Source organism: Phalacrocorax aristotelis, chromosome 6, assembly GCF_949628215.1.
Source record: "Phalacrocorax aristotelis chromosome 6, bGulAri2.1, whole genome shotgun sequence".
In the NCBI taxonomy this organism is placed as follows: domain Eukaryota; kingdom Metazoa; phylum Chordata; class Aves; order Suliformes; family Phalacrocoracidae; genus Phalacrocorax; species Phalacrocorax aristotelis.
The window spans coordinates 39,656,516-39,682,947 of NC_134281.1; the positions used below are offsets into that span (position 1 = coordinate 39,656,516).

General features: G+C 38.3%; 1 protein-coding gene across 1 annotated transcript in view; it reads left to right on the forward strand.

The window, feature by feature from the left end:
* The window catches only part of NEGR1 (neuronal growth regulator 1), a 308,360-nt gene that overhangs the window by 145,195 nt on the left and 136,733 nt on the right, over positions 1-26,432 (forward strand). Inside the window, exon 2 of the mRNA XM_075097284.1 lies at positions 4,112-4,344. Within this exon, the coding sequence (XP_074953385.1) occupies positions 4,112-4,344 (233 nt within the window). The remainder of the gene's footprint in view (positions 1-4,111; positions 4,345-26,432) is intronic.

The window sequence follows — 26,432 nt, forward strand, 5'->3', positions numbered from 1 at the left end:
AGTTTTCATGTTTTATATGGCAGTTTTATACTGCATACTTTTTGCTAATTAGTGGGATATAAAAGAAACTTGATTTTAGCAGGTTTTCTTCTCTATCCACGATACCAATGCACCTAGAAATTAATAAAGCAAATTTTCTTATTAGTTTTAGAAAGTTATTTAAAGCAAATACCTTTGTATATCAAGTAAAGCAGCAAGAGATCTCATGTTCCTTTATGCACTGCTGTATCTTGCCTTTCCTCAGCAGGAAAGTCTTGATATCAAAAGGGCTGTGTTTATATGTGAAGTTTTTGGGACCCTTTGGGGCTTTCAGAGTAGGTGCCGTGCGGAGGCTGTGAGGATGCTTTGGAGCTGCTGTAAAGGCAGCCCTGAGCACTGCCCTCCTCAGCATGGTTTTCGGGTGGTTCACTTCGCATCTGATGAAAATTCCACTTTTGTCTTTAATTAATAACAAAAAATTTCACCTTTTATTATCTTTTTTGTTGGCTTTTTTTTTTCTTAGAAGCTGCACAGAGAGCAGGGAATCTGTAAGGCGAGGCTGGTTTTGTCTGTGGGGAGTGGAGAAGGCTGTTTTTCTCTCTTGTTGGAAAAAGCTATAGTGTTAACGCTTTCTTGCATATTTTTGGATGTGTGCATATGTATAAACAAGAAGGAGTTAAGTAAAATGGTAAATGGTCACTGAAACTACAGACTACCTTCAAAAATATTCATTTATAACTGACTGGATCCAGCTGCTGCAGAAATACCAGTAGAAAAGAAACGCATTGTAGAAAAATGTCAGTAAATCTGAGGTTTCTCTGCTTCGCCCCAGTCTTCTGTTCATTGGAATAATTTGAAAATGTTCATAAGGCTTTGAAAGCAGCTCCTTGCCTTCTCCAAATGGTACTAGACCCTACAAAACTCCTCCTGCGGGGATTCACAGACTCTGCTGCGCTCTCCATCCTCAAAGCGATACTTCCCTGTGACACCCCAATTCTCTGCTATATAAACTGTGATTTTTTTTTAATCCCATATCATACGCAGCTTCTGTCAGAACCTTTTCAGATTTCATGTTGAGATCATTAATTAAATGAATGCTTATTTTCATGATCCATTTCTGAAGAATTTCAGCCTGTTGCTTTTAGATCCTTATTCCTAAAGAGAATGTCACTTTTCCCTTTAAACAATACTGCCATATGTTTAAGCTACGAAATCACCATTTTCTGCCACCTAACAGTTTCCATAGTTGTGCTATTTTAATGTTTTATCAAAGACATGAGATCTATTGCATTCTCTTCTTATGCTGGATTTCCTTCATGTAAAAAACCTCTTTATCAAATAAAAAAGTCCTATTAGTCTGTTGCACTTTGTATTACCTCCTTTCAACTTGTAAAGTTGTTTTAAAGCCTTAAATTCTATTGTCAGCATGGTGGTTAGCCTAAAATTTGTCTGATTCGCTCTCCTCATTTCCTTAAATGTAGATAATACATTTATGATTTTCCAGTGACATAGCACCACTTTCAGATTGTTTAAAGAAAACCCACATGCTCCTGGATTTGCAGTTCTATGCTCTGAAACCTGACTCCATTAAGGTTTTTCTCTACCCTTGACTCCATTAGCTGCTCTGCCTTTTCCTTGAATGCTGGATGTCATCTTTAGAGAAAATTGGAGTATAGTGCTCATTTAGTTTTTGAGCCATAGTTAAATATCCTTAACATCACTGCACATAGGCTTGGTCTTTTTCATCAGCTCATAAAGTTCCTTCTGCATGATCTCTCTGTCCTTCTATCCCATCACTTCTCAGCCACAAAAAGGGGCTGTCTTTGCTGGCTGTTCCTCCTGTACACCCTCTCCCAGCCCTAGTTTCCCATGCTCTCTACCCAAGCTATCACCCTTTTCTTTTGCTCAGGTCTCATCTCCTGTCTCCGATCCTCCTCTTTTAATGGCAAACATTTCCTTGTCTGTGGCCAGACAGTACCTGAAGTATCCCCAGTGTTTGTATTTCCCTTGTATTCTCATACTTCACACAGTCCTGTGCTCTGCTGGTGTTTACTGGGTTTCTTCCCATCATTATGTGTTCTTTCCTCACTTGCTGCTCTTTCCTGTGTTTTCCTGGCTGCTCACAAAAATCATGGTTCTGGCTGAAATTCAGGAGAGCATCCCTAGGCTGCCTTGCCTACGGTTTGCTTTCACTGTCAAACACTGCAAAGTAGAATATAGACCAAGCATCAGTTGACCATACAGTCAAAATGCCTGTGGGATTGAGGAGTGGTCTTTCGTGTCCTCTCTCTCTCCTGCTCTGCCACCTGTCCCCAGTGTCACTCCCCTCTTTCCAGATGACAGAAGTTTGATGGCTACTCCAAAGCCATCAGGTGCCTTAAAAAAATAGAGCATCTCCTGGGATCACATTTATCCTACCAGTGTGGGACCATTTTTAACCTACCATCCTGTGTGCCACTGAGTGGCCTCTCCTTTAGCTCTACCAGTGACATGGGTTCCTCAGCTCCAGTTCAGCTTTGCATCCTCTAGCATCACCTCATTTCCCCTGCCACTGCTCTGTCTGTCCAAGATTCAGGAGCACTGCACTCTCACACCAGTGCCGGCTCGCCTCTGCAGGAGTCCTGCCCCAACAAACCTCTGCTTTCCTTCTTATTTACTCACTTGTGCTAAGAAGTACTGTCAATGCTATTCACCAGCTTCTTACTGCTTTTTCCACAAAACTTCAGTAATTGTGCTTGATGCCATGCTATTCTTAGGACTTGTCAGTGACATTTAATAGTATCCTTCACAGTGCACTTCTCTTCATCCAATGTGCAAGTGAGCAGCTTAAGACGGAAAACTATTTTAGAGAGAAATTACAAATATTTCCTAATATGCAATACAAAATATTGACAACAGCAGCATATTGCAGTGCCTAATTACCTTAGTAGAAGGTTATACTTCTGTTATGCCCGGGTGGCTATTTTTTTGGTTGCATATCTACAGAAAAGATTTTCAATTAACATTGACCTTTAATACTCTGACTAGATTTTGAATCTACGGATGGTGAAACCAACTACAAATTAGATTTTGCAATATACCTTGTTCTTTATATTTCTCAACTGATTAGTTTCAGACAGTTTGCAGTACCTACACTGGTGTGTTCAGCTTGCAATTCCCTTGCAATCTCTGGTGCCATGTTCAAATCCCCCCAGATATTGTGTAGAAATGCTGTCAGACTCTTCAGATATATGTGTTTTCATTCTCCAGCTGTACTTTTTACTCATTTTAAAAAAACAAAGCCTTTACTTTATGGAGGAATACTTTTGAAAGAAAATTTAGAAAGAAAGGAATCTGTATGGGGTACATCTGCTTCTGATTGTAGGGGTGGTGTTATTCCCTGAGCTCCAACTTGACTCTTATACCCCAAAGAGCAATATTTTTAGTTATTACTCTAATAATAATTGGAAAAAAGATAAAGTATGGCATAATAAAAAAATTACATTTGTTTGAGTCACTACCATACCAAACACATTTTAAAAAATATTTAGTAGAAGTATGCTTTATATTCCACTGTTGTTGTCAGCAGCAAAATCCGTGCTAATTGAATGTATGTTTGCTTTAGACAAGATGTCTTGAATATGATTAGCAATGACAAATCTAATAACCTTTGAAAAGAAAGAAATATTGTTTTGCATTCTAAGATGTCATTGTAGTTTTTGGTCGGAAAAGTCTCTCGATTCCTTAACTAAGCAAGCAGAAATTTATTGTGTCTTAGGAAAGGGACAATAATTTTGCAGAGGTGCATGTGCCTACTCTTGATCCCTATGGGCTGAACCTGGAGCAGGAAGGGCTGTTCCAATCAAGTAATTGAGTCCAGTTCAGAAATAACTGAGCCTTTCTACCTACTGCTTCACTGAATGCTCACAGCAGGAAAATCAGAAAGAAAGAACAGAGCAGAAAAATATATTTGTGTTTATTGTGTGTTTGTAAGATAGGCTTTTGGTTTTATGATGATTTGTGAGTTAAGAAATGACATGTTTTGAAGTTCAACTCTAATACATTACAGCTGTATGCAGTCTAAAAATCGATAACAAGTTAATGGTATTTAAAATCTATGTTTTCATACTTAGAGTTTCACCTTTTCTTCCAGGTGTTACTTGGAAGATGGAGCTTCAAAAGGTGCCTGGCTGAATCGGTCGAGTATTATTTTTGCTGGAAGTGATAAGTGGTCAGTAGATCCTCGAGTTTCAATCGCAACAGCAAATAGAAGAGAATACAGCCTGCAGATACAGGACGTAGACGTGACAGATGACGGTCCATACACTTGTTCTGTGCAAACTCAACACACTCCTAGAACGATGCAGGTGCACTTAACTGTACAAGGTACGTGTTTAAACCGATTGCAAATCTTTGTTTGAGATATACTAGAAAAAAATGGTTTATAGATGGGAAACATCAGCTAAGCACACTTTAAAGCTTTTCTTTCTTGCTTGCTTGCTTTCTTGCTTTCTTGCTTGCTTTCTTTCTTTGCTTTCTTTGCTTTCCTTGCTTTTCTTGCTTTGATGTATGTAGCCATCGAATGTATGTGCCATTGGCTCTGGGCCCCTGAAAATAGATAATTCTGGGCTCTGGAGCCCAGAAGGGTCTCCAAATTGCCAAAATCAGGTTTAAATCCACACTCCTGCAATTGAACAAGATGTAAAAATATAAAAGGAAAATACCAGTACGATAGTGGAGTTGAAGTTCCCTGCAGCTGTACTCTGCAGATACCTGTCACTTTAATATTGGTCACCTGCATGGCTCAAAACTTAGTTGTTTCATATGGTATTCAACCTAGTCACTGTGTAAAAGTGCATAACCAGGTTCAGAGTTCAGAGCAGGTTTACAGCCTTTGCATTTTAACACTGTTAACAAATATTGCCAGAAACATCCTGGTTTCCTTTATGATGTCAAAACATGTTCAGAAATAGCCAGTGGTGCTACCGCAGCATGCCGTGGAAGGGTCACTGCAGATCAGGACCCGACTGTCCTTTGGGGACGGAACAAGGCCACAACACATGCCTTGATGATCATGTAATAAAAATACCAAAGACAACTGATGGATGCAGTGGGACAGACACCAGAGCACAGTCTGTCATGCAGAGTTTGCAGGTGGCACAGCCATCAGCTGCACCGGCACCCCAACAGCCCGCCTCCAAATTTCCTACAGGACTATTTTGAAGATAATTTTAAAAGAGGAAAATTAGTTGGTTTGTGGGCTCCTTCAAAGGTGGTTCCTTGAGGGCATCCTGGGAGAAAGCACAAAAATATTTCATCCCGTGGTGCTCCTGCATCAACAGGCAGGGTGGCAGGTCACTCCTTGGAAAGCTTGTCCTCTTCCCAGCACAGCTCAGCTGCAAGGAAGGGTTCACCAAAACATTTTATACCCCATCAGCAGCCCCACAGCCCCGAAGGCCTTCTTTCTGTTCACTGTAGAACTCAGCTTACCTGCCGGTATGGATGTGCCCTACCCCCATGAAGTGTTAGGTATGAAATTTTTGGTAAATTTTATTGGCATTTAAAATATGCAGTATTTCATTGGAGCACTTAAAGAGTCTTCTCTGGTGTGTGGCATCACAAGCACTGTTATAAGAACAAGAACTAATTCATCAGCTTAAAAAAGGTAAGATTAGAATTAATAAAGCAATTTTTCAAAAATAGAAATTCTATTAGTTTTAGAAACCTAATAGAAATTCATTAAAACAAAAAAAAAGCTGATTTTGCATTAAAATTTATTTCTTCCAGACCAGCTTTCTCCCAGAAATGCTAAGATCCCAATACTGTTGATAAGAACCATCCATTCATTTCTGTGAGACAGTTTTCTGTTATAAGTGCTGTAGAAAAAGTGTCAGTTTTACACGCGTGGAGGTAATTATTGTATTGTTCCAGGGTGAACAATTCTTAGTTCTGATTTTCTTTGTAATAGTTAATGCCCTTGTGCAAAGGGCTAAAAACAATTGGAAATTAATTGCATGTATAAAACATATAAACAGGAGCTTAAAATTAATTAGGGTAACTACAAGTATATAGAGAAATAATAACTCAGTACTTAAAAATATGCATAATTATTAAGCGATTGCATTTATATCTCCAGAAATGCAAAGTATAACCTAAGGCTTTAACTTATTAGTCTTTGGTGTAATCGTCATTAACATTTTCTTTTGCATTTTTATGAGTAATAAAGCAATGAATATAAAACAGAAGAATTTAAATGGCAATCCCTATAAATCCATATGGCACACCAAAATCTCTTACAAATAACGTGTATGAAACGCTTCTCCAACTAATTATCCTTAACCACTGGACCTTTAGACCCCAATGGTTTGTAAGAATGTTAGACTGTAGCTCTGTGAGAGCTAAGTGTATTTGTTGCATAAAGAACAGTATTTTATTAGTACAGCCAAAATGCCATCACTTAGTCATTTTCATAACCTTCCTCAGAGGTGGTTGCTGCATGAAGACCCATAAACGTACTGTTTATGTGGAGGGGTTGTTCACGAAGTACAGAAGTATTTGTTTGCCTCCGGATTGGGAAGCTGCAGTGAAGAAGCTATGCCAGTATCAATTATTATTTCAATTGTATATGTATATCCAGTTACTCCAATATTGTTTCAGTTATAATTTATGTAGGAAGTAGGGACCAGCTCCATGAAGCATAGTCAGAACAAGTGAGCCATTTTCAAGATAAAGTTAAAAAAATTTTTGCATTTTTGCATTTTTGCCTGTGTAGTTCTCTTAGCACTTAGCGAGAAGAGAAAGCTGCTGAGCTCCCTGCTTGTAGGGAGAGGTCCTGCATCTGCTGAGTGGCAGAGGCGGATCAGCAGCTCTGGAGGATGCCCTATCCCATCTCAGTGAGGATTGTGGCCATTTCTTTCCATTCCAGTTCATGTCTTTATGTACGTATTACTATTGATATTAATAGTTATCAGCCATGCAATGGATTCTCAGCAGATTGGGTGTGAGTCACACCAACTGCTTGTCCCAAACAGGTGGGATACCACCTTGAATCAGCATTGGGTTTTGCATGGTAATTTGGAGACCTGCATCACACTTACTACTGTTGTTATCTATCCAGCAGACTCGAATGGGACTTGTACATGTAAGCACTTTTAACCAGGTCGCTTCACACTTACAGTGCTGCTAAAGCCATCACTTCACCTTCTGTGTGCTGAGACTCAGGAGGTAAGGATGCAAGATTCATGCATCCTTTGAGATAGAGACTGACCTGTCTGAAAGTAACCAAGACTGTAAAGGAAACATCGAACAGCTAATTGGTGCTATAAACTTATATACTCTTTCCTGCTGAATAGGGTTTGTAGGCATGACATAATAACATTTTATGGAAGCAGTTTTATGTTTCCTTTTAATATTTTTCATGGCTTTATATTTCAGGATTAGAAACAACAACTGCTTTTGGGGGGAAATAAATGAAGGGAAAAGCAGGCCTTTTGCCAAAGTAAAATCGTTCAGTCACAGGGCTGGGTTTCCTTTTACATTGTGAACAAATGATCAGCAGCAGACCTAGAGCAGCACATGAAATAACAGGAGAAAAAGAAAATTTGAAAGCAGACTCTTAGCTCTTTAAAATTCCTCTGCCCTACAGGCTGTATTCTGTCAAGTAGCATGGAAAGAAGGTGTTCTCCTGCAGAAAACAGCAGAGCTGGAAAAGCCAGGCGTTTGTACATTGTGTTACAAATTAAATGAATGAAGATTTATGTCTGATCTTAAGCTCCTAAATTGGTTCAAACTCCAGATTGCAAAATTATTTGCTATGAAACTCCACTTTAAAGGCCCTGCAAATCCAACTCCTTCTTTTTTTCTTTTGCTTTTGGTATGTGTGTATGAAGTCACTCTATACACACAGATCCAGCAGCTGTCATTTTGAATATCCTCTTCTCCGCTATTTGGGCTAACAATTTCTGAACATATTTATGTGTTTCAGAAAATAAATACATTTTAATGTGTTAAAGTTGCCTTAATTTCCATGAGTAAAACATAGAAAGGTAACATGATCAGTAAATAACTACAGCTGAAGGGAAGCAACAGCCTCTCCATCACTGTCCCATGCGGATACAGGGAGCAGCGAGACCTAGTGGGGTTTGGCCCCAGCCAATCAGGAATCTCTGGCAGAGCTTGAAGCTGAGTTTCAACCTCCCAAATCCCTGCTTAATGCCTTAAGAAGACCACCAAGTCAAGTCTAGTTGACTGTTACTTATTACATATTTACATCTTTTTGTACCAAGAAGATTAATCAAGATAGTTAATAAAAAAGAAAAAAGCCTAACGCGTCTTTAGCCCACATTTACATCAGTGAAAGAGAAATCATATGACAGAGAAGGAGATAATCCATGTAACTTTATTTCAGTGACCTTATTAAAAAGAAGTGAGAATTATGAAGTAATTAATTAAAAGTTTAGAAGGTAGGAGTTTGTAATCAACTCAGTCTACCTCAGTGCCAGATGCTTGATCTTCAAAGTCATGAACTGCAGATGATTTAATATATCACGTTTGCCACAGTAAAGTAAAAAAATTAAATACCTCTTATCACACTATATTGCTCATAATTTTTCTAGCTAAAGGTTGCAATTTCTGCCATTTCTAATCTGGCATTTATTTTACCGAAATTTAAATTGCATCTTCCAAGCTGTGTTTCCCTTTCAATTTGCAGAAATATTAAGACGTGTTTACCAATGTCCTTGAGAATTAATTTTGCCCCAGGGCAGAGTGACAGGTTACAGCCCAAAGTCTCCGGTTCTCTCTGTGTGTGAGGACACAGTAATGATGCTATTGCGCCATGTGAGGAAAGGACAAGTCAGGCTTCTTGTTTGTGACTCCAGGGAGATAAAGGCCAGAATAGGGTGTTCTAAAGGGCCTCAGCTGCCAAGGGAAGGCTACCACGAGATTAGGAGAATAAGGAACACATATGAAAGAGATTGCTTTCTTTAACCTAGTGAAATGAGGGCTCAGGGAGAATTTTGTTATGCTTTGTTAATACAGTTGGTATGGAGATCACACATACCAGCTAAGGGACAACACTTTTACAAGTCTAGGCAAATATAACTTAGCCATGTGTGAATTTTAAGGTGCTGGTCTATATTGCGTTGTGGATGGGCTGTCCAGGGAGAGTGGCCAGGGTCCGGGACAGTGGTTCCCGCAGGGGCTGGTGGGGCTGGGGTGGCCATAGTGTTGGTGAGTGAGGTTTATATCCGTGGTCTTCCTAACAATGGGATTAAGGATCTGACAACTTTAACTCTGTCTCCTTGAACATGAACGAGGAGCCTGGCATTGCTCCTGGGGACAGCAGCACCAGAATCCACTGGCACAGTCTGGACTGGGGGGTGTTTTTCAAGGCTTTATTGTGGTCTGTCATGGATGCACAGCTCAAATAGGTCTGTGGTTTAAGCTTTGAGGTGTAGATAGCAGGTCTCATTCCCTTTGCCACCACCTGTCTCCAGCTACCCATGCTCTCTGCTGCCCTTGCCTACCTCTGTTGCACCCTCTGCCTTCTGAATCCCACGGGAGCCCAGTTCCTGGTTACATCAGTGACTTCCATCAGTACCAAAATGGCAATACCAGGGAATTGGTGACAAAAACATTTTCTTACTTGGCATCTTAATTTTTATTTTAATCTAGCCCATGCCAGGCACGTATGGGGCTCCTCCTGGGACAGACCCTGTGCGTGTGAGACATAGCACTTGCTCCTGTTCTGCCCTGTCTGCATCATCTCATTTCTGCACATAATCTGCACTTGACATGGTGTGTGTGTAAATAATTCAGTTATCTATGTAAATGCAATTTATAGATTCAGTCAGAAACCACAACTTATGTTTTTTATTTAAACGTGTGATATTTCCAAAGTAATACTCAAGGCCATTTTTCTGTTTAATAAACCTCCTTAATGTCCCCTAAATATTAATGTATTGATTTAGTCTTTACAATGTTTGCAAAGTCTAATTTGTTTCCTCAATCAGGCCAGGAGGGACTTGCATTTGGAGCTAACGAGATAAATCTTACCCAAATTTATTTAAAGTGGGACAAAATAAATATGCAAAAGACTTCTAAAATCATATAACAACCACTTTCCAGCTAAAACTGACAATCCATTACTGTCTTAAATTGCTAGTACTCGAGTAGGATGTCAGTTTTCGTTATAAAATTAACTTGCTAGTGCCAGCCACTGTTATCATCTTGTCCCTGCTCAGCACAAGAAAAAAAAAGACTTAGAAAAATTGTTCCAGAGATGGGGGCGGCTGAGCAAGATTTGCTCAATGATAGAGGCCCCCCCTCAGTCAAAAGAACCACGTGCTCCAGCAAACAGCATACTTGGACTTGCCGTTACCAAGGGCTGCATCCACAGTCATTAATGCGTCATTAATGACTGATCAGAATGTTTTATTCAGGATTTGAATTTTTTATCCATTCACTACATTCCTCCTACATTTGTACCTCTCACAGCATTCAGCTGAGCTGCAGGGGGTCTCTGTCCCTAAAATATGTGTGAATGGCTTTTACCCTTCTTTAAAAGATTTAAATCATGGAAAATGTTTGCATTAGCAGGTGACCTCATTTACAAGGATGTAAATCAGAAATATTTTATCTAAAGTAGAACAGGGCTATACTAGTCTGAAACTTGTAATTCTGCGGTGTTGGAGGTGCTTTACAGTCATGGCTGCAACCGAATTTCCATTATAAGCCCAAAAGTTACATCTTCTTAAATCTGAAGGCAAAGGATAATCTACACAAAATAATCATTTGCTCTCTGGTCTGAAGTATATTAGTTCTGTTACATTTCAATTAAGTTGAATGAGTCATCTGTGAGAGTTTTACAAACAGTGTGTTCAGCAGAGTCCTAAGTGTCTTTCAGCAAATTCTTGCATTATACAGCAACGCCAGAAGCAGAAGTAAGGTGGAAAAAAGTATAGGGTACAAAAAAAACACCCCACATCACCTTAGGTTAAAGAACATAGAATCATTGCAGTTGGAAAAGACCTCTAGGATCATCAAGCCCAGCCATCACCCCAACACTACCGTGTCTCCTAAACCATGCCCTGGAGTGCCATGTCTACATGTTTTCTGAACACCTCCAGGGGTGGTGACTCCACCATCTCTCTGGGCAGCCTGTGCCAATGCCTGACCACTCCTTCAGTGAAGAAATTTTTCCTAATATCCAATCTTCCGCTGACACAGCTTGAAGCCATTTCCTCTCGTTCTATCGCTAGATACCTGGGAGAAGAGATCAACACCCACCTTGCTACAACCTCCTTTCAGGTAGTTGTAGAGAGTGATAAGGTCTCCCCTCAGCCGCCTCTTCAGACTAAACAACCCCAGCTCCCCCAGACACCCCTCATAAGACCGGCTCTGCAGACCCTTAATAATGTAATGCAAAGGGCAACAATGTAGATGATTAAATTCTGAGTTTTGCATTCCTTAGGTTAGTTAGGTTCTTCATCCCCTCTACAAATCTAGAGGGGTGCATGAGCAGACTGATGCTTCCTGCTGTTACAGCATCTCTTGTCCTTTTTAAAGCACAGGTCTGGTAAACTCCTGCCCTATAAACAGGAGACCTCCCTCAAATAAAACAAAACCAGTTGGAAATGTTGTGTTAAACCCAAGTTGTAAAAAAGATTATGAAACTTTTAGAAAGAAAAATTTTAAGAATTAGTTTGGAAAGAAAACCAATTCAGAATGAGAATTTATCAAAGGGGGAGCTGATGGCTGTGTCTGCTCTGGGTAGTGTGTCTTTCCTGGCTCTTACTGGCATTAAGGCAAATACAGGTCAAATCTATTACTTTGCATCAGAATGATCTGAAGTGGATGATGTGAACAAAAAATCTTGGGCCAGCTTTTAGTTTTTATTTTTATTCCTTTTTAATTAAAGTTCAGATAACCTCCATAGTCTTCCACATCTCAGTGAAATGGAATTTACAATGTTTGACTTTGAAAAATGTGAAAATCATTTCATCATTAGCACCATTCAGTCAGGATTGTGGGTAGCCTTTTCAAGTGTTTCTAGAGCTCTGACAACATTCTGCCCTGCCTAAAGCTTTAGCATTGTGCTGGCCACTAGCAGAGGGAAGATGCTGAATCCATGACGTTTTGTGTCTGGGCATGTTTTCGGAGCTATGGGAGTCCATTAGGAAAAATTCACTCATAGCAGAATGTGATGTGTGATTGCATCCTATAATGCAAGAAATTATCAAGGCTGCCAAACCTACTCCTTTGTAAAGATTTTGTATTTATTCAATACGCGTTTTTAAAGATTTCATATCTGTTGATTGAACTTAATGGCAAAAATCTTGATAGTTTGACTCAAGAAAGAGTCAACACTCATCACAAGACCTGCTTGGAAGACTAAAATTGAAGAGCTGTTTCTTCCATTTTACTACCTCAGAAATACAATTGTCATCTGAAAATAGTGTGGCAATGCAGAGATTTTAATTACAATTACTTTATCCAAATGTAATTTCATTTGAACAAATCCTCTAGAATGTTATTTTGTAATTGTAACCAACTGCAGAAGCATTATTTTAAAGACATAAAATTTGGCTTATAACACTTTTGAGGGTTATGGTAAGTACATACATGGTTTAGTGGTAGACTTTGCAGTGCTAGGTTAGCAGTTCAACTTGATGATCTTAAAGGTCTTTTCCAAGCTAAATGATGCTACGATTCTATGTTGTTCTGACTGTCCTTACTGTGGGTTCTATTATTCCGTCTCTGAAAGCCTCTTCGCCATCCTGTCGATTCAATTAAAGGTGATTGGGCTGGCCTGGAAAAACTGAGATAGTCATTATTTTGCTATTCATTGCCATCATTTCCACATTGCAAGTGTTTTTGGAACTCTGTACTCTGAGTAAGCAGGATAATATTTTATTGAGATTTCTGCTGCCTCTCATGGTGAACACTGTGATTACTGTGATTTATCTGATTTTCTTTTTCATTGGATTTCCTGTTACTCCAAATTCTGTAGTTTTGACTGTCAGTTGTCAGGAGAAAAAATGGTGTCCCATGTTTAAAAGTTTAATTTTTGCTTGGAGTGATGCCAACAAAGAGAGTTAGATAGCCCTGGAGTACATTGGAGACCAATCTCTGCAACTCTTACTCAGAGTGTCATTTTTTTAGACTAGAAAGAGGGTGTAAAAATGTCCTACCTGATGCAGGGTAGATTTAGAATATGCTAGTTTTATGTTGCAAAAAGGGTTTTAATCTAAATATTTAGTGAAGTCTTGCTAAGGAGGTGCAAAAACACAGATTATCCTCAAATGAATTCCCAACATTTTTGAAAATGCTATCTTCTGTTTCTCTAAGATTGTGGAGAAAATACTGTAAAAGTATTTTAGGGCCAAAATTTTGGTTAATTCTTCCTCACAATATTCTAATTAATTCAATAAAAACATGCCATATCAGTAATTCTGTTCATTGTAATCAATGAAAACATAGATCTGTATATGAAAACCATATCTATAAAAACAGGATGGAAAGAAACTGGAAAATAAAACAAAAGGGCACATCAAACTTTCTTAAGCAGTGGTTAATGCATGGCGGCATGGCTGTGTCCCTTCATCATGTGACCAAAAGCAGCATGTCTGCTGTATGGTTGCGTGAAAGACTGAGGTCAACACCTTGCTTTTAGCCTGATTAAAACTAATAACATCTGACATACAGAATATCCTAGCTGAAATGCTATAATCTGATAAATACCTTTTGTCAAGTCCAGTTATTATTTAAGAAGTGAGACAAATGGAAACTGTGCTGAATTTACAGGTTTCCCAAAGAGCAAAACTTTACCTGCAGCATCCCTTGTCTGCTGATGCCACTGAAGACGCAGCATCATAACTATGTCCATATGTACTTTTAGACTCAGTCACTTATTTGAAGTAATCAATATCTTATTCAAGGTTCCAGGGTATCAGCCATAATTAATTTTACCATATATATGATTAAATGGCACCTCAATAACATTACAATTTGTTCTGTGGGAATTTCGATGCCTAGCTAGCTGTCCTTCCACCTCTGCATTTTTAGCAAAAAGCAGCCGTTCCCCCTCAGGCGCAGGAGCTGTGCAGTGTGCCCCATGCTCACTGTCTTGGTGTGCACTTCGATTTGGTGTTGGATGCTGATACTGAATACGGGAAAGTAACTCACTGCTTGCTTACAAGGGATGGTGGAGAGCCATGGGCATTTGAGGAATTGCTGGTTTCCTCAACTCTGGCATGAGAAAAGTGACTTTATAGAGAGGAATTTAAGGAGCTGGGAAAGTATTAGAAATATTTATTGATTCTAAGTTTCTTTTTTAAAGAGGTCACAGATCAACGAGTTTGGTAGGGAATCTGAGCTATCAGACCAGCAAGTGCCATGCAAGCTCCGTGACAAGGCTGAAGATGAAACTTGTCTTGGCTAAGCCAGAGTCCTTGCAGGCACTTGCTCATCTGTGAATATTTGTTTTTTTGTAGTTATTTACAGAGGAAAAGATGCAATGCTTTGAACATTAACACCTAGTAACTAAAAAATATTTTTAGAGCAACTTTTTCAGACATTAGAATAATTTCTCAGGGAAAAAAGGGAGATATAACTTCCATGAACTTTTTAAAACAAGAGAGAAGAGCACTGCGGAAACTTGAGGACAGAACCAGTTCTGTGTGTTTCATTGTGTGACATGACCTGGCTTGGTTAACAGCAAAGACTTTGAGAAATACACATTCCTTTGCCACAATAATGAAATTCCAAATTACTTTTAAACTTCTTATCTGGCTATATTGCAGGTTAAGTACCTGTAATTACAAACACTAGAACTATTGTTCTAAGAATTAGTACAGACAATTCTAAGTATATGAAGATAATAAAAATAACTAACTATAAAAATAATAAATATACTTATAACACTTCACATTTTAAAATTATTAAAAAATAAGAGCAAATTTTCACAAACATATTATTTTATTGAAATGGGAGGTGGAATCAGAATGGTGTCCTGCAAACTGGCAGTGAACTAGCCTAGCTTCTGTTCTGTTTTGGCTTCTGCATCTTTGTCCAGCCCATGTGATGTGGTTTCCCAGAGGTGTGGAGATTGGATTCACCTGCCTGTAAACAGTAATACCAGCCTAAACTCACTGATATCCGCAAAATGTTTTAAAAATTCTCAGGATGGAAATGTTTTACATTATTATGACATGCCGCATTCTGAGAACAAATAGAAAAAGTAGGTAGAGTTAATTATAAATCAAAGGGACATGATACTTTCCAAGAGAACCTGCAATAACCAACACACAATTCTTAGAGATTCTGTTGCTCAAAACTTTAACGGCTTGGGAAATAGCTTCTGCACATTGAAAATCACTGTTGCTGCATACCAGATGTCTCTGTGATGGCAGGCATGGCGGCACTGAGGCAGGAGAATGGAGCTGTGCTAATGCCTTCCTCCCCTGCATCTCCCATCCCCTCTTGCCTTCAACTCCAGTTTTGCTTCCCAATTTTACTGCAGACCTGGACAGGTGGGTTGGAAATGGAGTAAAAATAAACAAGCTGGCAGTAGTTTCTCCTATGGAAACCCTGCTAGAACAATGCAATGTGACAGCAATGATACCCAAATTTTTTGCTACCTCATCATCAAAGAGAGGGTGGTTTGCTAGCAGCTGTAGGTTCCTGTACTCCCAGCTCATGGTGCTCTTCACTGGACATTATGACCTTTCTGAATTTGTTTGCATTGTAGTGAATAGAAATATTGGAAACTTACTCATATAAGTACTTCATTTATATCACTTGTAGACTAAAATAAATGCATCGACAATAAGTAAATAATGATTGTCCTTTTATAACTGCATTTTTTAAAAACTTAAGTTTGCATAACTATGTTAACTAGAGAAAAGTATTACTTTCTGTTTTACTAGTGAGGACTCTGAGAGGCTTGAGAGGATAAAATCAGACTTATTTCACAGTCTGAAATTGTCCTTCTGATGTTCAGCAGTATGAAAATCCAGCCAGTAAGGCATTAGCAGAGAGAAATAAAACTGCTGGATGGTTTCACCCACATTTATTTTTAACTGAAATCTCCACAATCATATAGCAGATAACTGGCAAGAATAGAAGAGACTTTAGAGTTCTTGTCTGCTTGTACAGGCTATCAGTAATGTATATGCTTGTGTGCCTAAGCACACATGTGGATGTGTGTACGCATGTTTTTTGTATAGATTCATATTACAAGTTGAATCATAGCATAACTTAGTCTGAATATGGTGAATGTGGAGGCTGAATATGGAGACATATTTTGTACATAATTCGTAGATCTTTCTGGCAGCCAAGAGGGACAAACATGTCCTGGAGTTCAAGCCCTGCATTGCAGCCAGTCAAGGGAGGGGATTGTCCCACTCTGCTCTGCGCTGGTGCGGCCTCACCTCGAGTGCTGTGTGCAGTTTTGGGCACCACAGCACATTAAGGTTATAAAGCTACTAGAGAGTGCCCAGACGAGGGCCATGCAGGTGGTGAAGGGTTTAGAGGGGAAGCCGTACAAGGAGCAGCTGAAGTCACTTGGTTTTTTCAGCCTGGAGAAGAGGAGGATGAGGGCGGACCTCATTGTGATCTGCAGCTTCCTCACAAGGGGAGGAGGAGGGGCAGGCGCTGATCTCTTCTCTCTGGTGACCAATGACAGGACCGGAGGGAATGGCAGGAAGATGTGCCAGGGGAGGTTTAGGTTGGGTATTAGGAAAATGTTCCTCGCCCAGAGAGTGGTGGAGCTCTGGAACAGGCGCCCCAGGGAGGCAGTCACAGCATCAAGCCTGATGATATTCAAGAAGCATTTGGATAACGCCCTCAGACATGTGGTCTGAATTTTGGGATTGTCCTATGCAAGGACAGGAGTTGGACTTGATGATCCTTGTGGGTCTGTCCCAACTCAGGACATTCTATGATTCTAGATTTGCCTTTTCTTGCGATTGGTAGCATTCTGTAATTGCAAAGAAGCACTATGTTAGCAGTACATCTGCTAACATAACAACTGTAACTGAACAACTACTTATAACGGATAAGAAAAAGCTTTGGATCTGTTCACCACTGTCCTTTCATTTTTTGAAGGTATTTCTGCACACACGTTGCACTTTATCTAACAGGTAAAAACTCTGTGCCATAAATTTATGGTACCCAACCAGTTGTAAATGTCAGTATTACATACTTAAAACATGTAAAAACATTGAAATTAGTGTCTAGAATTTTGAAACCCCATTAAGCATTAGTCTTACTAGAATAATTAGTAGCATCTGTAAAAGTGTGAAATGGCATTTGGGGTCTTCAGAAACCTGTTGACAAACCTGTTGTAGATTTTCATTCCTATGAAATTTAAACAACTGAGCTGTCTTCTTTGAGTAACAGTGCTATAATTAGTATCTAATATTTTATTCTTCCATGTACAGTCTTTGCCTATATACTTTGCTTCTGTTTCTGTGCACTCCTAGAGAGGTAGAATTATGTATGCTAACATTTTAAATGGTATTAAAGTGAGGAAAAGCAAAGGCTGCATATACAGAAAAACAGGACTGGGCAATCTGCGTGCTTTTGAGGGAACAGTGTCAATCACTTCTATAATGGCCTAAGCCACTTCTGATTTTTCAGGGTGCCTTCATGAAGTATTAGCAAAGCTCTTGCTTTTAATGAGTTAGATCTGCAGACTATTATTTTAAAATACCATTGTCAGACTTTTCATTCATGCTTTCTTTCAGTAGCACCAAGACAGATCTTACTGTTTGAAAAATATTTATTTATCCCCTCCCACCTCTCCTCCCATCCCAGTGTTGAGTTGGGAGCTTGATGCTCTCCATGTGAGAATGCCCAGCCCAGCTTTTCCTGGCCCGTGCAATGCCATGGAGGACAGGGACCTTGGAGGTCAGATGCTGCCTTCCTCCCTTCTCATCACCACCATTTGTGGTGGCAGAAGCCCACCAGTGGCAGAGCCGACCAAGCTGCTGGGCAGGGGTTTGCGGTGTCACGGTGATGAATATCCAAGGCTGAAAGTTGTGTCAACGCTGCGTGCCAGAGGGCGTAAATCCTGTAAGAGGCTGTTTGTAAAGTATAAGATGCTGCTTTTCCATACAGTGTGAACCCAAACTTCAGGTCTTATTTTGCTTTCATGCCTATGCTCTAACATAGTATCACCCTAGAAAAGGGTGAGAAGAAAGCAGAAACCCAGCTAAGCCTCACACCTTGCTGTCCACCTCTTTCTGCTCCCACTGGAAGTTTTTTAAGCCTGTGTTATTAGTTTTGGTTACACAAAGATCAGCCCATTTTCAGGTCACTTAGAGTGTTTTCTGGCTGGGGTAAGGACTGACTGGCCCATTAAATTAAAACAAGACCAGCAAGACAGAAACTGTGAGATGATTTGACTTCTTTATGGTTTGTCACTGGGAAAAGATGTTTATTTTCATAGACAAGAGAAGGTGATGGGAGAAGTCAGTGGGAAAATGTCAGTTCTCATCAGTGGAGGCTAAATCAAGTCGATAGTTTACCAAATGTCACTATGTGAAACAGGGTGGTTAAATGTAATTTTAAAGTATCAAAAAGAAAAGGAAAATCTCTGTCCAATAAAGGGGAATAGTACTAGGTAACGTTTCACATTGCTTTTTAACCACTAAGGGAAAGATTTGTATCTGCATGATGGATCTGCATTGCTGGTCCCCTGATTCTGTATTTCTGGGACAGTCATTCAGCATGAATGCCCCAAAATGAATGTCCCACCCAAGCATCCTATTCTGTCAGCTTTTTTTTTATCCCACAAAATAGAAGGAAGGGGAAAAAAGTCCACTTTAGACTGAAATCACCACTTTATTGGTCTTGGGTTTTTGTTTTGTTGCTCATGTTTAAAAAGACAGAAATCCTGAGCTCTGGTGTAGTCAGTAAGAGGTGCAGAGTCCTGGGGGAAGCCAAGCTGGGACATGTTAACACAGTCCTCAGAAAAGGAGTTGAGATTTAATAGAGAAACAAAGCAGTTCTGCTCTATGTTAAATTTCATTATATATATTTGGTGATAACTAATGCAGAAGACTTTTTATACTTTTAGCAGGCATTTAACAGACATTTTTTGATAAAATAAAAAGCATTTTAAGTGCACAAGAAAGAGCTGACATATTCCTGCTTACTGTCTAAGAGTGGATTTTCATTTACAATATGACCTTTGTCACTGAAGATGCCCCAGGATGAAGCATAAAGAACTGGTGATCGAAAACCTAAACACAAACGCAAATGAAGTAAAATTAAATCAGAAGGATTTAAGGATAAATATAAGGATAAATATAAGGAACATTCCCAATACATCTTTTTACCAATAAGAAATGGCTAAGTATAATAATGAAATATAAAATGGCATTAATGCAGAACGTGTCCTTTTTTTTAGTTTTGTTGTAAATGTTTTGCTCTTCATTTTTCTGTGTCAGTATCTTCCCATGCTTTTTTTTTCTTTGAAGAGGCATCAGTTGTAGGAGTGAAACTAGGCCAAGCACAAGTGGAATTGAAGTTGGAGTTATAAGCAGAAAGAGTAGTAAACTTTGTAGGACTTTGATAGAACACTTGCAATAAAACGAGCTGTATGCTTCATGCTACATTTCCATATTTAATGCTGGAGAAGCTGATAGCATTTGTTTTGTCTTTTATTTCCTTATATGATGCATAATACTTAAACCTGCATTATATGCTGCTACTCTGCTTCTAGTCATGGTCTGCTCTGAGGAAATCATGAAGTAAGCTTGTATACCTGCTTTTAAATTAATTACATCCTTGAAAGATAGCATTATTATTCAGAACAGTATAAAGGACCGTGATTTATATCCTATGTAGCTAGCTCTGCTTTAGCAAAAGCTGCTGCATGACCTCTTAGCATGCTAGTCTACTTCATAAAGTTGACTAAATTATACATAGACAGAAATAGTCTACCTCCAGTGACCAGTCCATTAATAAAAATCCATAAACAGGAAGGGGTAGAAAGATCTCATTAGGAAACCCAGATGAAAGAGTGAAATGCGTGAACTTGAAGTTCTTTAACAACTGGAGACTCCATCAGAGAAACTGCATATTCAGTCCAAGGAAAGTAGTTCCCTTTGCTTCAGAAACAGCCATAGGTTCTACTGGAAAACATGCAGCAGTTTTCTGGAAATGCATCTCAATCCAGTCTTTTTTATAGCTTACCAGCTAAGTGGATATACACACACACAACATACTATATGAAGACGGGACCTTTTTTCCACTCATAGCAGGGGCATAGCGATAAATATCTCTAGATGTTTATGGAAGAATTTATTTGCAAGAGAATCAGTCTGGAAATAAATACATGTATTCACTATACTCTTCTTTGTCAGGTTTTTATATTGACCCTGTCTCTTCTATCACTGATGCACAAGGGTAATTCCCATTCATAGTAAAGCTCATTAGGATAAAAAAGAATTGTCCATGCAACTGAACAATTCACAGAAAGAACGGTCCATTGCCAAGGATTTTCCTGGATCTGGATACTGTTTCACTTTGGTATGTCTTCTACTGAGCAATGACGAAAATTATCTGCATTGCACAGGTGATTTAATTAAATGAAAATTAAGAACTGTGTATTAGCTCTTTAAATCCTACCTCCACTGTTTGAAGATACAATTCTTCCCTTTGACCTTATTAGATGGTATATCTTGTTTTGTTTTTATGAGCTGGGAACTTGCAGAAGAAAAATATTTTGTACTATGAGTTGTGTTGGATTCATGGTCATGGAAGAATCACCAAGAATGAACAAGCATGGGGATGGATATATTGAAGAAGTTCCTTCCCATATACTGTCTTCTTTTTGGAATCCTCCACAGCTTAATTTTGATTTTATAGCTTAAGATGGGGTAAGAGAGGATGATGACAATATCTGACATACACAAGCAACAAAATCCACCAGCTGGAAAGAGCAAAATCAAATTAAAAACTTTAAAAATAACTCATAGTGCTAATTTAGGAAAATATCTGGAAAGGGATGAAAACTGAAAGGTGGAGTTGCAGATTCATACTGTAATACTGAATTGTAAGAAAATTGAAAGAAAGCTTTAAAGGATATGGATTAGATGTTTCCTGCCTGGAAAATCTCCATTTGAAAAAGTTCATCTTCGATTGTACAGCTTTCGTAAAGATGTAAAGAAAACTTTTTCAGTTGTTATATATCAAAATCTTTTAGGACATCAAATGCAGAGGTTACCTAGCCTGAGACATCTGGCAAGGATGCAGAGGTGCATTCTCTGTAGGGGAAGTAAAGATGATGCTGTTCCCCATTTTAACATTTGAAATACCTTCATACTGAAGTTTAAATTAGGAGGCTTTAGTTTTCTAAACCTTCAAAAGTTTTCTAGACTCCAAAAGAGGAAGCTGCAGTCTGGGCAGGCTATGGCCGTGAGCATCCCCCTCCTCTCCAGGCTGCACACTCCTACTTCCGCTGCCTTTCCCTCTGTGTCAGGTGCTCAGATCTATTCATAATCTTCATGGCCCTGACTATGGGTTATTCTATAGCAGCTTATATGAATATATCTGAGTAGCAGTTGTATGAATACTGAATTATTTCAGGGAAATGTCTCATAGTTTTGGCATGTGTCTCTGTTTAGGTAGTACAGGAGCTGTTAGATGTAGAATGGTGGCTAGAATGTCCTGTTTCTGGTGACTGACCTGGTGTAATCAAATAGCTGTGAGTTTGATCTGGAAATTGCCTGCATGTGGTATGGGAAGTAGTAATTACAATATTGCTAACAAGTTGTAAAAATCACTTCACTGGTGACTGAAAGTGTGATATAATTTGAAAACCCTTGACAGAAAGAACAAAGGAAAGAAGTTTTAATACATAGTTATTAATACTTTTATTTCATTACATCCCATTCAGTACACACAAGCACCCAGAACCTACAAAGTGGGTCTCATGGGTCAGGAGTCACTGGTCTTCAATAAGTAGATTAATCAGTGGTTTATTAATATTACTAGACTAGATTCAGTTAACCCTTGTTTTCGAAGTAAAACTGAAAAAGAAATCACCCAAGTGTTTTTCATTTTGATGGTATGGCTTAGACAACTCTTGGATCTGTACTAGAATTACGCTTCTTTCTTCAGTTTTAGAAAAACACAATGTTTTATGGCAGAGGGTAATCTGAATTATTTTCCTCTTCTATTTGATAATTACAGCAATTATTCAGATTTTTAGGATGCATTAATGATAAAATCATAGCATCATAGAATTTTTATGGTCAGAAAAAACCTCTAAGACTATCAAGTCCAATCGTCAACGCAACACCACCATGCCTCCTAAACCATGCCCTGAAGTGACGTGTCTACACGTTTTTTGAACACAAGAAAAGAAGAATATGAATAAGAAAATATTTTGGGGTTTCCTGCCAGGAGATGTAGTTATGTCAAAGGCCAGTATGTCTAAGTCTTCATCTAGTGCAAGGTATTGAGTCCAATCTTCAAAGACATAAACCATCTCACACAAGGAACTGAGTGAATGAATTTCAGAAGAATAGTTCAACAGGACTCAAACATCACCATACTCAAACACAGCTGCAGACTCACAGGATAAACTAAATTAGAATACTGTTTGTAGCAAACAGTAAATCGAAGGCAATTAGCAAAATCAGAGCATCCTTTGAAGCAGACAGGCATCAAAATGCTGTTCTTGCACTGATTTTTTAAATGCTTAATTTTACAAGTTTCGGGAGTGTCTTACAGTATGTTCAAAGGGCAGCAGAACTGAATATCTAACACAACAATGAGTTTCATGAGTTGGTGGTGGTTTGGGTTTTTCTATGAACTATTCACCCAGCTGTACAAGCATACTTTCAGTAACAGCAGTGATGAATGAGAATTATTAAAATAGCCCCCATTTATGGGTGAGTTATAACTGCAGCCAGGCACCCTTTTGGATTTCCACCTTACCTCCAGCAAGAGTGATAATGACAAGTGGAAGTGACCGTGGGGAGCGGGGAGGAACTGCCAACTGGGAATAAAGTGGGGAAAGGCAGAAGGATAAAACATGTTCACCCCTCAACCCTTTAGCAGAACCTTTTAATTTTTACAGGGTTTATCTTCACATTGAACAAACAATGCTCAGGATTTGAATATACCTAAGGATTTTATCTTCCTATATCCCTTGTGACTGAGAGATATGTTGATTCCTTTAGAAAACAAGTCATAGAACATTAACTGTTCATTTATAGGAAAAAATCTTTCACAGAAGTGTTCTGAAGAGTTTCCTTAAAGGAACCATATAATGAAAACTGTATGACTTAAATTACTGGGGCTGTATTTCTTGCATATTATAATTTATGAAGCAGTAACAAGGATAATAAATGGTACAAGATCTTTAGCACCATATAAGAAATCTATAGCAAAATGAAAACCATATAGCATTGATTCTTAATACAATCCTATAATATGACTCTAACTTCTGTTACACCTACTTATCACAGACCTTTTATCCTAGCTATTCAGATAAAAGCTTAGGAATTTTAGGAAACAGAATAGCCTAGCCCCACGGGTAAATTTTGAAAACTATGATCAAGGAGATGCACATACAAAATCTGCACATTTACTACATTTTTTTGGCATTCTGTTTTTTTCCTTGTGATGTTTTGAACATTTATCCCTTCAGGTTAATACATTCATTTAAAAGGAAAAATTTAAACAAAAATCTCACAAGAGAGATGTGAACTTGAACCTGAGTGCCCAGATTTGAATGGATAAAAAGGCACTTCAGGAGTTGGATAAAACAGGTGTGTTTATAAGCCTGTGATTTTCAAACCTGCCTCAAGGCCAACAGTGCTGAAGACATCACAGTGAGACAAAATAAATAGTTATATTTTTGCTTACTTGTAAAGCTTTATAATGCTAAGGGCTAAAGTATAGAATTGAAAGATAAGTTATTATATTGTCCGCAGCAGATTACTTGTTTTGTTGTCATTAGGATTCAGAAATCTTATTTTATTTAGACGGAAATTTTAATCATCCCCACTTTGCATTTAAAATATGATATTATTTTCCCCTCTATCATCTGTAAGAGAAAGCTGGAAAATTTCCTTAATAGTTGGCAGATTTTCTTTGTTATGTAAAATAGATCCTTGGCAAAAAAAAAATTATAATTAACACAACATTTCCATTATACAATAAAAGGGTTGTTTTATAAAAAAATCTTTCTGTCTGAAATACTTCAAAGGAAAGACATTGTTTTGTTTTGATAGTGAATTGAATGTAGTTAGCACACTAAAATATTTTGCTCATAAATATTCCAAAATCTCTCTGTGTGATAACAACAATTGCTAGGTGCAGCGTAACTCTCCGCTCATTTCCAGGTAATGCCCCAGGTTTTGCAGTTTACAAGTATTTGCTGTAAGTCTCTTCCTGTATCTCTTTTCAAATTATAACCTCTCTTTAAGTTAAACCATTTTTTGCAGAGACACTTCTAAATTGCTAAAATGTAAACATTGCATAAAATAATATGGCTCTAGTTGCTTCTGCCTTTTGGACTTCTCTGCTGACTTTCAGAATGCTGATAAAAAGGTGTCCAGTTGAATCAGCCTATTCCAGTAAGATATATTTTAAACATAAGACCACTATAATATTGTCCTAAACAGCTTATTCTCTTTTTTGTGGAAAAGGTTGAAAAGAATTGAGGAATAAGATAAATATTATAGCAGCATAAATACTATAATATTTAATATAGCAATATCCATACTACTACATTATAATTAAAATGGATATTCAATGCAAGTCAGTTGAAGAATGCCTACAATTCTAGGTTTATAATAATTGCTCCCTATCATACATAGAATCTTTAAGTGTTACTGTAGTTTACTTCCTGACTTTGTATCTAACTCAAGCTTTGTAGGGTGCTGATTTTCTTCTAATTCGCTGTGGACTGTACAGTTTTCTTAGGCAAATATACTCTTTTCTCACTGAGACTCAAAATCCAGGAATATTAGAGAATGCAGATTTCAGTTATTACTAATATCAGACTTCCCCATCTTACAGAACCTTGGTTTAAAATAAAAACTAATATATGTGCTATATATCTTATATCTAACAAGCTTTCCTACCAAAACCAGCTTTGTAGATTTAATTATTTTTAAAGATTAAATATCTGCCTCTGGTACAGGGAATGTTTTAATAATGTTGGTGAAAAAATACAGGTGTGTCTTTTAGCCCAAATTAGAGAGATGGAAAGATAAGAACTAAGTTTGTGGTTCACCCACATGTGATGAAGCCAGGAAGATTTCACTCATAGATATTTGGGCCTTTTTGTCAAAAGTAATGCAGTTTTAAAGCAGTTTCTGAAATCCTGATCCCATTCAATTCAGTGCCAAGATTTAAAATTCACCATCTGAACAGGGTCTTACTCACCATTTACTTATCACACGATATAGCCCGATGAGTGTATCAGGGATAACAGTCCCCTAAATGATACAAATGAGCAGATAATTAAAATAACTCTAGAAATCTGTGTCTCAAGCCTTCAGCTTTTCAGCTGTCCTTTTCTAAACAGCCTTTCTTTGAGCTACACAGGATTCTGTAACCTGGAAAAGAAACACAGGGGTTTGGGTTAGGTTGAACAAAACATTCATATTTCCCCAAGGAAATTTTATTGGTTTTCATTTCAAAACTAAAACTTTCCTTTCTCAGTTCTATGTGAACTGAGTTCTTGGGTTTTTTTTTCCAAACTTAGGAATTCAGCTACTCATAAAAAAAATCCTTTATTCATCCAGACTTACCACATGAGTTTCCAGATCTATAATGCAATGTTCAGGTAGGTTCCAAGTGAGATAAAATATGACCACACTGTAAATTCTCAGCCTGTTTTGTGTTGTGACATTGCATATTTTAAATAAAAATTTACAGAAAACTTAAATTAAAGCAGTAAAATGCATCCAGTATAACACTGTGGTTAAATTTTCAGCAGGGTTCCTTGACTACATCTGAAGTATTTGAGTCCATACTGAGTTTGTAAGCCCAGAATTAATAACCACACATGCAAACACTGGTTTTGCATCTCTGCGTTCACCCATGCACGCACCCATTTTATGAGTATAATTACGTACAGCAGGGGTGTTTATACATATGTCTGATTCCAGCAAGCAGATGCAACAAAATTTTAATTTTATAATAGAATTTCTGTGATATCTTTTTTCCAAGGTGTTGCCATGTGTGCAGATTTCAAAGGACTCTGGTTTATGCTTTGCAGTTGTGGTTTGGCCTGTTTGTCAGAGGAGTTGCCCCATTTGTGATCATCTCTCTAAAACGCATCTGTTCAGTTCCTCTCCTCCGACTTTTCCTTTTTAATTTCCATTTCTAACAGTGACTGAGGTGCTCTGGGAAGTGTGTGCCCAGCAGATTGCTGCACTTCACCAGTGTTTGAAAGCTCTTGGAGCAACCTCCAGAAACATGCTGCCTGTCATGTTTTA